Here is a 17,201-nt window from a genome sequence, read left to right on the forward strand (position 1 = left end):
CACCCTTTGATTAATTCCCATGCACTGCTGATTCCCCTAACATGCAGTTTTTCATACCAGGGTACACTGCATCAAGTGTCTATTCAGTTTATTATAATCACCTGCTTTATTATTATTATTATTATTATTATTGTTCCGGGAAACTCCAAGGAGTCGACAGACTCTTCGAGGGAGGCCCTAACATCATGTCAAGAACAACTATTCAACATTCACACAGTATCTATCATACCTTGCCTTGAACTCATTCACGGTCGTAGCACCCACAACAGACTCTGGAAGCTTATTCCACTCATTTACCACTCTCCAAGTAAAGAACCTAGCTCTAACACCCTTGTCAACCACGCTCTTGCCCAGCTTCCATGCATGGCCCCTAGTCCTCCCACCACCAGTCATATTTTCAAAAATATCTTCTGGATCAATCTTATAAAAACCCTTCAGTAATTTGAATGTCTCAATCATATCACCCCTCCTTCGCCTATCGTCCAATTTCTGCAACCCACAAATCTTCAACCTATTCTCATAAGGTTCATTCCACAGACCTGCTATCATCTTGGTCACTCGTCTCTGGACCCTCTCCACTTCCTCCCCATCACGAAGAAACCCTGGTGCCCATAGCTGGGCACAGAAGTCCAGATGGGGTCTTATCAAGGCTCGATACAGAGGAACAACAACTTGTTCGTCTCTGCATGTTAAAGTATTTTTCAGAAGCCAAGTGATTTGGTGAGCTGTTTTAGTTACTTTTGCAATGTGCCCCCTAAACTTCAACTCCCTATCCACCAACACTCCAAAATCCCTGGCCTCATCAATCTCCTGGAGTATGATTCCACCAATGCGATATACTGCTGCTATTCTTTTCACCCCAAAGTGCATAACCTTACACTTTGCCACATTAAATTGACATCCATTTTTCCTAGCCCAGTCCTCCAAACTATCCAAATCATCCTGTAAAATTTTGACATCTTGTGCACTCACAATTGCTCTACCCAACTTTGCATCATCAGCAAACAAGTGAACACTTCCTCTCAGATCCTTTCCAATATCATTGATGAACAAATTGAAAAGCAGTGGTCCAAGAACAGAGCCCTGTGGCACTCCACTTGTCACAAGACGTCTTTTAGACTCCACTCCTGAATAAACCACTCTTTGATATCTCTCCTTCAAGCACCCTCTTATCCATCTCACCAACCCTATATCTATACCCATCTGCTCCAGTTTACTGATTAGGGTTCCATGTGGTATCCTATCAAAGGCCTTGGCAAGGTCCAGTAGTATCACTGTAAACCCATTACCCCTATCCAGTTCAGCCGTCACTGTGTTATAAAACGTGAGCAAGTTACTGAGGCATGATCTACCCTTCACAAAACCATGTTGTCCCCCATACAATATCCCATTTTCATCTATCCAATCCTGTATTCTTTTCTTGACTAATTTCTCTAAGACCTTGACAATGATTCCTGATATGCTAATCGGTCGGTAATTTACAACAGCAGTCTTGGAACCACCTTTATGCAGTGGAACTATTTTCCCCTCTATCCACCCGCTCGGGACTAACCCAGACCCGAGACTCAAATTAAACAAAATGGTCAAGGGTACTGACAATTCTTTAGCTGCTTCTCGTACAACACGAGCTGGTATACCATCCAATCCCACAGATGTATTGACATTGAGGTTATGCAATAGACTACTCACCTCCACTTCATTAACCACAATTCCCGTATAATCTACTGGTTTATTCGTTTCTGCAATGTCACCACCTGGATGATATACTTTTGCAAAGTGCTCACTCAGTAACTCAACTATCTCAACTGATTCAGTTACCTCCCTACCATCGGCATTCTTTAAAATCAATCTGCCATGTACATTTTTCCTTTTACTTGCTACATATCTAAAAAACTGTTTAGGATTCTCTTTAGCCTGCATGGCCAATGTTCTTTCGTAATCCTTTTTTGCTTTTCTTACCACACTCGTCACCCTTCTGGCCTGCGCTTTATACCGTTCATGTGCCTGCCGGTCACCCTTCTCCTTAAATTCCCTCCATAGTTGTTTCTTTTTTTGCAACTCAAGCTTAATGGTGTTATTCATCCATTTAACCCCTACTTGATTTATTATTCGGACTCTAGGTATACAGTCAGCCATTGCTTCATGCAAGCACTTCTTAACTACCTCCCATGCACTATCAACTTCTAGTCCTTGCAGTTGTACATGCCATGGCACTGAACCAATCAAACTCCTAAGCTTGTCATACTTTCCAGCCCGATAATTCCACATGTACCATGTCTTAATTGAAAATTCTACACCTTTAGCCACCTCTCAAGTTAAGACCCTATGATCACTCTCACCGATTGGTGGCAATGTGGTCATATTTGTTACAGCCAAATCCTCAGATGTAAATACTAGGTCAAGCACTCTCTGACCCCTAGTATTTTCCATTACATGCTGTCGCAGATAGTTATCCCTTAATAACCGCATAAAATCCAGTTCCTTCCTCCCGTGTGTCCTCTCCTCACTCCAATCAATGCGACCATAGTTGAAATCTCCCATAATAATCACCCTCCTTCCACCCATTTCTTCTATTTGCTTGTGCATACTGTCACCACTATCTTTTCCATCACCTGGTCTATAGCAGTACCCAATTGTATATTTAGTTCTGCTAGCCACAATCTCACACCAAATGGCCTCAAATGTGCTCTTTTCTCTATCCTGCAATTCAACTTCTATTCTCCTTGGCTGGAGTTCATCAGCTATCATCAACAATACTCCTCCCCCCATTTTATTCTCTCTGTCATTCCTGAACACACTATACCCATCACATTCAATCCCACTAGTTATATCATCTACAGTCAGCCATGTTTCACTAATACCTATAACCTGTGGTTTGGAAGTGCCAACCATGGCCAAAAACTCTTCCTTCTTGTTTCTAATACTCCTAGTATTAGTATACATGAATTTAAGACCCCCCATTAGCCCCAACCCTACCTTGATGCCTTATATTAACTATCCCACTCAGATTTGTTGTCCTTATTTGCTCTGGCATATTATATTCATTCTTACATTCAACTGCCTCCATAAGGACTGTATCTCTCCCCCCCCCCTAACAAATCTAGTTTCCCTGAATTTGCACATCCATCCACTACATTCAGCAACACTTTCTCAAGTCTTCTTACACCGTAACCATTCAAATGCAAGCCATCCATCTTATATAGATCCTTTCGCCAATCAAACTCACTCCACACATCCACAAATTCCACACCACTCGTCATACATAACCCACGCATATAGCCCTCCTTTTAAACATTTCACTGTCATACCGTGGCAAAAGACTAATCATTCTAACTCTCTCACTCTTTTCTTTTGCTACCTCAAACAATTCATTCAGGTCTTCTATCATTTCCATTTTATCTCCTTTCAAATCATTCATACCTGCCACAACAATAATTTCTTTCACCCTTTCCTTTTGCTCTCTAATAGACGCAGCTACGTCCTTTATGGTCGCACCAGGTTGGTACGATTTTGTCAAATCCTCTACTAACACACCTCGTACTAACAAGTCTCCATACAGCACTCTATCCTTCATTTTGTTCATGTTCACATTCATACGTCTATTTTTCCTGTCATACCTTTTATTATTGGTTGGTTCATTCAGTCTACTTTTGTTCATGCACTCCAACTGCTGTTTTGCTCTTTCTATCGCACTATTCAACAACGCGATCTCACTCAATGCATCTATCTCATCTTTTTTGTTCTCTGAGAAACCATTTATACTATCATTCACACTTTCTACATTCACACTCTCACAATTTTCATGTACAACCTTGCCGTTTCTTGTCATATCCCTATTTCCTTCATTCTGAAGGTTGACAAAATTCATTAGTGTAATTCATTAGTCCTCATTAGTGTAATATTTTAGCCTTATAATAGCTTTTAAGCAAGATTTAAAAAGGTTAGGGAAGTGTAGCTATAGCTAATTGTTGTTTCAACTGTACTTTATAGTTCCACATATGCCCATTCTTAGGTGATCAGTCTCACCATGCTCGATTAGACATAACATTTGCACATTGGAAACAAGGGTGCTGTAAAATCTCATACGATAAGTAATTCTATAACCTATCATGCTCAGTTTTACAAGGATCTTAAGTCAGGAAAATGTGTAAAGTGTAATATAAAATTGATGTAAAGTGTATATGTGATAATAGTTTATAATAAATAATACATGTATGGCTTTAATATTACTTGTAAAACAGTTGTGCTCAACACAAAAGAAAAAGAATCATTCTTTGTTAAGTAATGAGTCAGCAGAAAGGTTGCCTGGATTAGTGAAGAACAAAAGGAAAGTCCTGAAGGGAAAAGTCGCAGAGACTTGCAAAGGTTAGAGAGCATCAAGAACAAAGACTTCGGACAAGGTGTGTGAAAGTGACGTTGACATGCCTGAGGGTAAGCACAAAAAATGGGAAAGTGAAGACAAAGAAAGGAAAATGATTTTAAGCGACTTGGTAAGTAGAAAGGGGGGTTCCCGTGTGTTCGGAAGTTGCTGGGTTCTCAGCGACCACTGGCACCTGTGGCCAGGAACCAAAGGAGAGGCCTCACTGATGTAGTCCAGATCTCCTCAGGAATTATCCTGATAGAAAGGCTTCCAGTCGTCAACTACCAAGAAAAAGGAAAAAGTTGACATCGCTTGTAATTCGCATCAAACCACCATAAAGGATGAAATGCATTGCTGCGACGTCCTAGTGAGTAAGAGAAATGTTATAATCAAGACAGAAGAACAAGATATCCTAACAGAACTTTCACGGAGTACAAAGGACTGTTTGTGAAGGAAGATCTGTAAGTAACTGTGATAAGTTGGTACTCTTGTAATATGGATATAAGTAACTGTGAGAAGGTATGCAACAAGTTGTAATCTTAGTAGTGTATAATATGTCAAAAGGTTAGCCTCGAATTGTCTGAGAGCGGCCTTCATTCCTCATTAGTGTAATATTTTAGCCTTATAATAGCTTTTAATCAAGATTTAAAAAGGTCAGGGAAGCGTAGCTATAGCTAATTGTTGTTTCAACTGTACGTGCATTTCTTAGTTATAATAAATGATTGTAAACAACACGTTGATCTGATACCTGTCAATGCAGTATCTCCAAAAAAAAAATGCAGACCTGTGTGCTAATTAGAAAATTGCCAGGAATAACCTAATGTTGAATAAGATAATTAGAAATTTCGGTTAAGGGTAAGAGTCCCTGCATTGCTATTAATCAACATTCCAATCCTTCACTCTCGGAAGTGCAGTCTGGCTGGTGCAATCAGAAAAAAAAAAAAAGACACTGTAGAGCGTAAGCGACTGGATAAGTCGTAGACATATGGCGGCAAAAAGAATTAAAGCCGGCCATACGTGCGATAAAGATTAAGGCAAGGCAGAAAAGGGGTAGAAGTTGATAGAGCATAAGTGAGTAAAGACATAAAGGTAAAAACCTTGGTTCTACATAGACTTACAATTACATACTATGTGTAAACAATAAAAAAAAAAAGTTTTAAAAATAAATTAAAATAAAAAAAAGGAACAAAACTTCACAATGCCATCTTTGAAGAGAACGTGCAGAAAAATATCAAAATGGAGACACCAGTTGGATCATCGACTACAAGCAAATTAAATTGGTGCAAAAATCAAGTGATGCCAGCAGTACCCACCATGGAAAACCAGTATGCAGGCACTGCATAGGAAATGTGCAAGACCCTTGTGATCAAATACATGCATCACAGAACTTGCATATCCACTTCACCAACATCAGTGGCCTAAACTCCAACCTTAATAATGTCCACTACCACCTTCAGTCTACAACCCCACCTACTCTTGCTGCCAAAAAACTCAATCTCACCTCCCCCACCCCCCAGCACTATTTATCTCAACCTTTCAAACTACACACTTTTTAATTTCTTTCGACCCAAGGGTGGCATCTGCGCACTGTTATACCTTGCCAGAGAGCACCTAACCTAGAATTGCCCAACTTTCTTGGTTGAAAATATCCCTTCCTCACTCGGTCAAATTCATATGCTGTCTATCGCTCATCCAACCACTCTGAACTCTAATTTCCTCTCCTCCAGTTCCACTTTCCCAACAGCGAAATTATCCTCCTAGGAGATTTTAATATCCACAACACCAGTTGTACAGATATTGCAGGCAGATGCTGAAACATTTGCTATCACTAACGCCATTACACAACTCGTTCCCAAGCCAACCAGAATACCAGATAACCCGAACCACTCTCCAAACAACCTAGATCTCTTCCTCACCAATGAACCTTTCAAATACACATTGAAACAATGTGTATTTGAAAGGTTCAAATACACATTGTTTATACTTTGTGTATAAACAATGTGTATTTGAACATTGTTTATACACAATGTTCAAATGTGTATAAACATTTGAACATTGTGCATGCAACAATGTTTATACTTTTCTTCAATGCAACAATGTACTTTTTTCTTCTGGCATTCCAACCCAAACATACGCACCGAACTTATCACCAAAGTAATCTTCACCAGCATGGAAACATACATTCCCCACACTACTCTGAACTGCCACTCCCAAACTAAACCCTGATTCTCCAAAAGATGTGCCAAGGCTGTACAAATAAAAAACCAAACATACTGTAACTGGCTCAAACCAAGAACCCCATCCTCCTTTAGGGCATATACTGAAGCCCGAAATAGATGAAAAAAAAAAAAAAATCAATACTTCCAAAACAGGGTTCGAAAGAGCAAAAAGCAGAAAACTAACAGCCTGTCCAAACAGTAGCCAAACCTTTTGGTCTCTCACCAAAGCAATTGGCCGTAACTTCTGCCCAACACTATTCCCATCCCTATCATACCCAGATGGCTCTATTGTATCATCACCAAATATTGTATCAGCAAAAACCAATCTTCTGGCTTCATACTTTGCTTCCAATGGTAAATGTCCCCCCCCCCCCAACCATTCCAGATGCCCAACATACAATGTCTCCATATCCTTTTATCAGGAAGAGATCAGAAAAATATTGTCCAAATTAGACACAAAAAAAGTCTCCTGGCCCTGATGGGCATTTCTGCAATTGTCCTGAAAGTTTGTGCACCAGAACTGACTCCTATGTTCTATATTAACTATATATACTCTCTTACTCCACTGGTATCTATCCCACAACCTGTAAATTGGCCTATATTCAACACATTCCTAAGAAGGGCAACAAGTCACTGCCATCCGCCTACGCCCTATCTCATTCACCTCAGTCCTGTCTAAAGTAATGGAGAAAATCATCAATTCCCAAATCCTACACTACCTTGAAGGCACCCACCTAATAAACGACTGCCAGTATGGATTCTATCGCTGCCGATCAACAGGAGATCTGCTTACATATGTCACCCATCTCTGAACAAATGCCATGCAGAAGTTTGGCGAATCTCAAGTGATTGCACTTGATAACTCCAAAGCTTTTGACTGGGTCTGGCACAAAGTCTTACTAAGCAAACTACCATCATTTGGTCTGTCTCAGGACTTCTGTAGTTGGATTTCCACCACTGCCCTCAATTCTGATCTCTGAGCCATCCTCCTATGGGGTTCAGATAACCTCATCAATTTAATGCTAATAAAACCCAGTTCTGTCCTATTTCTCATAAAAAAGAACCATTTTTTTCCAGTATTCTTTTTGATGATACCCAAATTTCCAGACAATCTGAGATTTCTCGTCTTGGAATTACCCTGACATCAAACCTCTCCTGGCATAAACACATCACAACCATTGCATCCTTAATTCGAAAAAACTAGGATTTCTCTTTCGCTCAAGACGTTACTTCACCCCCGAACAGCTGGTAATTATACAAATCACAAATCTGCCCAGCTATTGAATACTGCTCTCACATATGGGGTGGGGCCCCCTAAAAGCTCCCTCAAAATGCTTGACTCAAAATGCTTGACTCTACAGAGGAGAGCAATTAGACTTCACACAGATGTTTGGTTTCTGCAATATGTATATTCTACAAATATTTCCATGGGAAATGCTCACTGAAATGACATCAATAATTCCCCCACTTAGAACTAAGCTCATTGGAATATGTGCAGCTGCTGCTCAACAATCTATTAACAGTGCACCACGAAACAAACAGAAGAAGTTTCTTTTCCTCTTCCTTCATCTCTGCAACTGCTGTACTGTGGAACAGCCTTCCCCCTGTTGTGTTTCCCAAGGAATACAATATACAGTCTTTCAAATCAAATGTAAACAAGTTCCTCCTTTCCTGACCCACTACCCATATACAGTACTAATATACTATAGGTTGATCATCCAACCTCTCGTATATGGGCACAACATATATATTTAAAAAAATAATAATAAAAAAATAAACAATTGGAAGTATAATGGTCAGTCCATTTATATAGAGATTCTCAGATGCTGTTTCTAGATTCAATGTTATTGTAGTGTGAGTCTCTTCCATCATATGCTGCTTAAGGATTAAGTAATTCTATAAATTGATTTTCATTCATCCTGCATTCTTTCTCTACCTACAGTCTGTATCCTCATAGATGAAATCATCCATAATGATAGTCCTCCTTGTACCTATAAGATTTTTTATGCTTATGCAGTTCATAATCCCCTTCATACAATCCAAATTATGTTGAAAGATTGTTAAGTGACTCAACAAGAAGCGGAATAATGGTAGTACAAATATCTAGGCAGAATATAATGTGGAGTATATATCAATATTTGAGATAGAAAAAAGCTACCAAATCGTAGTAGCTTTTCCACGTGAAACAAAAGGCAGCTAGATTAGATGATATTTAACCCAAATTTCTCAAATATGGGGTATAAAAGTTTTACAGTGACTGCAATGTGTAATTCAAAAACAGTCAAAAGGTTGAATGCCAAATAATTAGAGTAAAACTGTGATATAAAGAGAGGAATAAAACTGAATGTAAAAATTAGAGGAATATTTTAAATGAATGTTCTAGGTAAGCCGACTTGCATAAATATGAAAAATGCAGTTTTATGCCATTTTGCAGACAAAAGTACAGACTATTTTTTCAATGTCATAGAAATGTTAAAGTGACACAGTTGTTTTCTTTCTATCACCTCTAAAAGTTTGTCAGGCCGGAAACTTATGTAACCACTCTTGTATCTGAAAGAGTAGCTAACTTGAAAACTGACCTCTCAACCTAGTGACAATTTCTGCTTTTGACTTACCTGTGTTAGCTATCTCTTATGTGAGGGGAAGGGGGAATATCTTTAATGTATCCATTTTAAAGCATATACTTCTTAGATGGCAAAAATGTGCAATATTGTATGGACTATGGATATTATAATAATGCAAAAAATATTTTTGACTAGTTTTATTCTAAGTATAATTAAAACAACATACCTTTGGAACAGATTTTCTTAATATTTCCTTATATTCATCTTTATTTATATCCCGCTTTGTGTAATATGGCTTCAGTGCCAACTTGACTTCTTCTACAACACGTTCCTGGCGGTTCAGTTTTTTCAAAAACTAAACATGCAATAATAAAGAATTTAATGCATCCTCAAAACAATTTACATATTCAGAGTTTCAGTCAAAATAAACATCAGTATAGTAATTTTACAAAATAATCTGAGTATATTTTCAATTTAAAAATTATTTTATAAAGTAAGGTGTAAAGTGGCCAATTTATCTGGGGTCGGATTAACCACGGTCCTCTGTAGTACATAAAAATTTCTTTTTTTTTTTTTTTTAATTCCCTATGCAAGTGGATTCGTAAAATAACACAAATCATTACTGCACATTTTAAATGACACTGCATCATAATTAAACAATACTGTATTATCCTTCTAGCCAAACTTATCTGTCATTCCTGTTAGTTTCCCATTCTGCTTCCAGAATGCAGAGTCAAGTGTATTATGAATTATATCTGTTTTTTGTCAATTTTTGTCAGGTTAATGTCAGACATTCACCAGTGTGTTGCGTTTTCATTACAATTTGATGAATCAAACGACTTCACTGATATTGCTCAGTGAATGGTATTTATTCGCATGGTATTTCAAGATTATTCAAGTAAAGAAGAATTTTTGAAAATTATACCATTATTGGGAAGGACTAGGGGAGAAGACATTTTTTCGGCATTTGATGAATTTGTAAAACAACACAAACTTCCACTTTTTAAACTTGTGTCTATTACTACTAATGGTGCTCCTGCAATGATAGGTAATAAATCAGGCTTCATTTCATTATGTAAAAACGATGACAAATATCCAGATTTTTTAACATACCACTGTATTATTCACCAACAAGTACTGTGTAGTAAAAGATTAAACACAAAAGATGTCTTGGATATTACATTTAAAATTGTAAATTCTGTTCGAGGAAAAGCCCTGCAGCGGCGGTTATTTAAATTACAGGCAGATGATGATAGGGAACTTCTGTTGTACAATAATGTTCGCTGGCTCAGCAGAAGTCAATTTTTAGATAGATTTCTTGTATTAATTAACGATATAAAAATTTTTCTTGATGAAAAAGAAGATATTTATCCACAATTGACTGATAAAAGATGATTGTTACACTTATCGTTTTTAGTAGATTTCTGTACGAAATTAAGCAATTTAAATTTAGAGTTACAAGGTAGAGATAAAAATTTAATTGACATGTTAAGTTCAATAAAAACTTTCCAACAATACTTACTTTTATTAAAGAAAAATATAAAACCACGACATCTCCCATATTTATTAAAATATTTTGAACAAAATCAAGAATGCTTCGCTATGATTTAAAAGAATTTATTCGTGAAATAGAATTAGTTGAGGAAGAAATAAATTCAAGATTTAAAGATTTTAATAAAACTGAAATGATTGTATCTTTTATCAATAATCCATTTCAAGAAAACTTGAACATCGCAGAAATTTCAAATAAAATTAGTGGGCTGTTTGATATAAACCAAGCTGAAGTAGAACTTGATATAATAAACATTCAGAATAGTTTACATTTAAAATCAATAAACAATGAAGTCATTTGGAAGTATGCACACTGGTGTTCAAAACTTAATGACAAACAATATTTCTGAAGATTACAACTGCAAATTCAAACAAATCAGCTCGTGGCAATTTGTATAACTGATTTTGAATAGATAGCAGGTACACATTCAAATTGCATATAAAAAGGTCATGTGTAGCACTCTAAAGGATAAAAGGCTGCGGCAAGCAAATTGTGTTTGAAGAAAGCTCTTTTTTGTGATGGAATGAAGTTGCAAACTTGGATGTCTTGTAATGTCTGAAAGGCATGATCATGAACACAGCGAGCTACAAGTGCTGGAAAAAGAGACTGACTGGTGAACGATATTCCAACGAAGTTCTTCAACATCATGTTTGATTGTTCAATGGTGCTGTAGGCAAAGAATTAATTTTTATGGATGACAATGGCACACCACATCGTACAATAGCAGTGGAGATACATCTGGAGACCAAGGATATTAATTGAAACGAGTGGCCAGACCACTCCCTAGATCTCAACCCCCATAGAACACATTTGGACATGCAATAGGGAGATGCACTGTTGCTCGAAATTCCCTTTCAGAAAACAAACAAGGCCTTATTATTAGGAGTAATCCAGTTCACCTCAAGAATTCCTGAATAACTTGGTGCTAAGCATGGTACAATGTTGTGTGAGGTGCATCGCAGTTCGGGGGAACAAATTAAATACTGAAATGTCTCTGTAAACACTGTACATTAATTCCTTAACTACACCCCCAGGAAATTTTTAAATTTTGCCAAAAACGTATTGCAATTTAATTTGTTCAAAATATATATATTTTTCTTGTATTATAATTTATTAGTATATGATAGTTTATGTTCACATTTAGCTGTAGCCATGAAAATTTTTTCATATACAGGTAAAAATATAGTTTGTCCTTATTTTGGGACACCAGTGTAGAATTAATGGGTGTTGCTTCCTGGATAATACAATCTGTAACATACTTCACTGCTTCTTTGATTGACTGATTCAGCATTAAACTTTGCAAGTTGGCATAAGAATGGTTAATTTTGCACATGGTTCTTAGGATGATATAGTACAAATGAGAGAAAAATGACTGCTTCCATAGATGTTCTGTTTGACATCTGACAGGAGCAGTGGACATGATGGGAAGAAGTATGATTTCCCACTAGGATAGTTACTCCACCATATACAGAGGAAGATCTCCAGTTCTGTCCTCACTGCATTTTAAATAAGTTTCCTGCAGACAGAATTGCATTTCTATAGGAGAGTTATGATATCATTGATATTTTGACGAAACCCACAACAGTTCCTTATAAAAAATTTTCCTATTGTTTTAGCTTTGTACACGTGTCCAATTCCTGAGAGGTTGAGGGCTTACCTTTGTCAGGTTTATATTCATTAATTGATTTTGGGAAGTATGGATGGCTAGTGCCCATCTGTTCCTCTGGAAAAATGTTCAATACATGATCTGGTATGTAGGGATCATTTGATCAGCTTCATTTATTTCCATTCGGTTTTTGATGGGTTCTCAACTAATAAGACTTTGGAGTTGTTTCTGGAGTGATACCATTGGTTGTGCAACTGATGTGCTCCATAGTGAAGCACTCATAATCATAAAGTGCAGGTATGGTGAAATTATAAGATCATGGAATAGATACACGAGTTTGAGTTGCTGTTGACATTTTCATAAATGCTACCTTCTCATCATAAGAAGATCTCAGGACAGGTGTGGTGGTAGTTAACTTCCTCTTCGCATCTTGATATAATATATTTTGTTCTGTTTTAATCTTTGGTATTTTTCATCCTTCTGCTTCTGACATGCACATGAGTAAGCCGGATGATTTCCCTGACAGTTGGCACATTTAGCTTTCTTTTCAGTGAAAGATTTGGTCTTTACTACTAGATCAGACACAAATGGACTGGCCATGACTAGCAGTTTGGGTATGCCTGTATTTCTGACACTTAAAGCATCTCAGTGGATTAGGAATGTACAGCCTAACAGGACAGTTGAGATCCCTTGCTATTACAGATGTTGAAGGCGTTGAAGATGTGTATCAAAAGTAAGGATGAAGATTCTGGTTGCAACTAGATAACTATCACGATGTGCCTCACTCCTGTCACTACCTGATCTTTTAGCTCTGTACATATCTTCTCATCTGGAACATCATTCTGATATCACTCCTCTAGAAGAGTTCAGCATTTCAGAGTAATTGGTAATCCATCCATTCATGTAGCCTTAAGTAATTTTTCTGAATGTTGCTGAAGTTTCCATAAGGATATCACCAGAACGTAGTTTCTTGACTAATTTGGAAGATCCTGCCAGTCCTAAACCCTTTTGAATAAAGAAGAGTTTAGGACTGGCAGGTCCTAAATGAGCATTGAGAAAAAACATTTTCTCTATGCTCATTTATACTTTATCATGCCTTTTGTTTTCTACTGTGTTATCAAATGACATATCTACACGATAGCAGAACTTGGTTGTGGCCTTGTGTGGGCCCCTGAAATATTTTAGAATGAAGGATTCATGCTCAAGGGATTTTTGTTTGGTGCCAGAGCTCCCCACCCACCATGGAGGCACACATGGACACCCACTGATTGGCAAGCAATGACTGTGCTCAGGAGTGGAATGCCAGGGCATCTTCATAGCAAGCCTTGAGCTCATACGTGGACCATAGAGTAGCAGACTTATTGTAGCAGCCTTACTGTAATTGTACACACTCTTGCAGGCAAAGCCCACTATCTGATTTATTCTGGCTGAGTCATCTGGCCAAAGCAGAAAGAAAGTAGAGAAGGTGATGAAATCATTGCTTTCAGGTGGGAAATTCATCTCTGCTTAAAGACAATCACAAACATCCATCCCCGAGGCAGGATTCGAATCCACAACCTCTTCATTAAAGAGCAGGTCCACAAACCACTCAGCTAACCAGGCTGGCAAGTCAAAATGATGAAACTAATACACAACAGTATGTACATAAATTACATAAAAGATTAATGCTCTGTAGAAATTTAAAAATGGAAATAATATAATACTTGATGAATCTGATAAAATATGCCTGAGTGTACAGGGCTCAGAGAGATTATGTATGTGACTAAAATAATGAGGAGCAGTCAATTAAAATATGAATGGTGTTATGCAACTCATACACAGGCATGTTACCCTCTCAATAGGAAGGAGTATGTAAGATGGATATGACCTATTATGTTGGAGGTTTAATGGATTTTTTACAACACTCAAAAAGAATTAAAATAGAATTTAATACTTCCTATATTTCGTCCTAGTCACTAGGACATCTACGGGGATTACAAAGACAATTAATGTAACATGCACACAAAAACTTACAATACTAAGCCCAACCACGTGGGTGACACTAAAGTCCTATCTAGGTGGAGCGCCCTCTAAGGGCAGTAGTAGGTGGCCTGGAATGTAAGGTGGGACCTCTGGTGATGACTGTTTCCCAAATCTTCGGAAGCTTAATGCAACCGTATTTGTTAAGATTTGGTTGGTTTCTGAGAGCTGCTGCTGCTTCTAAGAAAAGTCTCTCTTTCTTGAATTTGCTGTGGTGGAGCATGGTGGTTTTCTTCCCTGATACTCTGTGGGTGGTGTCCAAAACATGGTCAGCCAAGCCTGAATGGCCATAGTTGTGTTTAACAATGTACGACTTGTGTTCCTCCAGGCGGATGGATGCTGATCTGCCTGTCTGTCCAAAGTACGCAAGCTTACAGGAACAGGGTACTTTGTAAACTCCAGGCATAGAGAGAGGAGGGAGCTGATCTTTCGTAGAACGGATAAGGGTAGCCAGTTTGCGGTAGGGCTTATATGCTGTGTGTAGGTTATACTTTTTTAGTATCTTGGCTATTTTTTCCGAAGTGCCACGGATGTAGGGTATGGTGATGGCATTTTTAAATTCTTGTTGACGAGAGGGACGGGGAATGGGGGAGGAATTGATTATTTTTTTGATGCTGTGTTCGCTGTAGCCATTGGAGAGGAAAGTTCTGTGTATGTGGTTAAGCTCAGTAGTGAGGGCGGTTCCACTGGAACAAAGATTGTGAGCTCTCTTGGTAAGGGTTTTAATGATGCCATATTGTTGTGAGGGGTGGTGGTGGGAGAGTTTGTGAATGTATCTGCCTGTGTGTGTGGGTTTTCTGTATACAGTGAAGGCAAGTGTATCATTAGGCAGGCGCGTGACTAAGGTGTCTAGGAAGGGTAAACAATTGTTCTTTTCCTTTTCCATAGTAAACTGGATTCTTGGATGTAGGCTATTGAGATGACCGAGGAAGGAGTCTAACGTGTCTGGGCCATGAGGCCAAATAGAGAACACATCATCTACATATCTTAGCCAGATAGAAGGTTTGAGTGGGGCTGAGTCTATGGCTCGTTTTTCGAAATCTTCCATATAGAAATTGGCAAGGGGGGGTGAGAGGGGGGAGCCCATGACGGTTCCCTCTATCTGCTTGTAGATTTTGTTATTCCAAGCGAAATACCCAGAGTTGATGGCGAAGGAAAAGAGATCTAAGATGTCAGAGGGAAAAACGTTTTCTAAGAGAAATAAAGTATCAGTTAAGGGAATATTGGTAAACAAGGAGGAGATATCAAAGCTTACTAATATGTCTGTATTATTCAAGGTTAAATTTTCTGTGAGGGCTTTAAAGTGGGTCGAGTTTTTTATATAGGAAGCTGAATTTCCGGTGAGGGGGGACAGAGAGTTGGCCAGCTGTTTAGACAGTCTGTAACAAGGTGCATTGGTGGCATCTACTATAGGCCTGAGTGGGGAATTAGGTTTGTGGATTTTTGGTAAACCGTATATTCGGGGGGGACGGGAGTGGAAAGGTTTAAGTTTTTTCGTGACGTCGGGGGGCCAGGAGGTTACTTTTTTAAGTAAGATTTTTAATTTCTTAACTTGCGTTTTTGTGGGGTCGTGTTCTAGCGGGATGTAGGTAGTGCGATCGCAGAGGATAATGTTCATTTTACGATTGTATTCGCTGGTATTAAGGACAACTGTGGCATTACCTTTATCCGCTCTGGTGATGACGATACTTTTTTCTTTGCGTAGTTTCTGGAGAGCCATGCGTTGGGAATAAGATAAGTTACTTTTTGGAGGCGAAGAGTGAACGAGGATGATGGCTACGTCGAGTCTGATGTTGTTGGCTACCTCCGACGGTAAGCGACCGATCCCCCATTCGACGTTAACCATTACATCGAGCACCGGCACTTCTTTCGGGGCGACGGCAAAATTTTGGACGAGAGGTTTATTACTGTCTGGAGCGGTTGAATTTGTGGTTGTGGTTTGTCTTTAACCAGGTTGTTGTATTTCTTGACTTGTTTGTTTTTTATTTTCTGAAATTCTCTCTGTGCGGAAGTTTCCGAAATGTCAGAGAGAATCGACCAAAGTTCAGGGTTAAGAAATTAAATTATATTTTAATTCTTTTTGAGTGTTGTAAAAAATCCATTAAACCTCCAACATAATGTCCTCACAGCACTTAAGCCTCTACACAATGATATGACCTATGTGGAGCCAAACAAGAACAAATTCGAATCTCTTTATTGTCCTTGCAAAGACTAGACTCTGACAACTGATTTCATGCTTAATTTGATGGAGCTTGTTTGTCTATTCCAAAATGACTGCCACTGAGATAAAGATTATGTCTGATGATCTGCCAGTAAATCAGTATATGGAAGAGGCAGACGGTAAATATCAGCTTGAGAAACAACCTGACCTAGCTGCAGTATCTACAGCCTCGTTTCCTTAATCCCAATGTGGTTTGGAATCTAAAAGAAGCATACATTCAAGTGCAGCTTCTATAACTGAGAGGTGATATGGTGGATTCAAGAGGCCCTTAATGACTTACTGCCTGCAGAGAACTTTGTGAATCTGTATATACAATGCACCTCTGGTAGCAATGCAACGTTTTGTATTTTAATGCAAGGAATATTAGATACCACCCAGCAGTACAGGTGCTACATTCTAGTGGGATCTGAGAAGATATTATACCATCTGGGAAGACAGCAGAAGTAAAAAATTTGTGTGGTTTATAGAAAGAAAAACTAAGTGATGATATGTATGAATGCCATAGTGGCAGTTGTGCAATGTTTAATCTTTAAAGGTACCTGTGGCATGACTATAAATCAGGCCTGCACAACATGAGGCCCACAATGCTATTTATTTTGGCCAGTCTGCCTGATTGAAATTAATTAATCATATGGGGAAATATGAAATTAGATGATTTGG

The 17,201-nt window shown here is 38.3% G+C and overlaps 1 protein-coding gene across 3 annotated transcripts in view; it reads right to left on the reverse strand.

Annotated features, from left to right (window-relative positions):
• The window catches only part of LOC150092490 (uncharacterized), a 376,973-nt gene that overhangs the window by 26,979 nt on the left and 332,793 nt on the right, over positions 1–17,201 (reverse strand). For all 3 annotated transcript variants that reach the window (XM_090414773.1, XM_090414771.1, XM_090414772.1), the window contains one exon: positions 9,370–9,498. In XM_090414773.1, the coding sequence (XP_090270899.1) occupies positions 9,370–9,498 (129 nt within the window). The remainder of the gene's footprint in view (positions 1–9,369; positions 9,499–17,201) is intronic.

Source organism: Typopeltis vanoorti, chromosome 25 (assembly GCF_054136105.1).
Source record: "Typopeltis vanoorti isolate ZY-2024b chromosome 25, IOZ_Tvanoo_1.0, whole genome shotgun sequence".
NCBI classification, from domain to species: domain Eukaryota; kingdom Metazoa; phylum Arthropoda; class Arachnida; order Uropygi; family Thelyphonidae; genus Typopeltis; species Typopeltis vanoorti.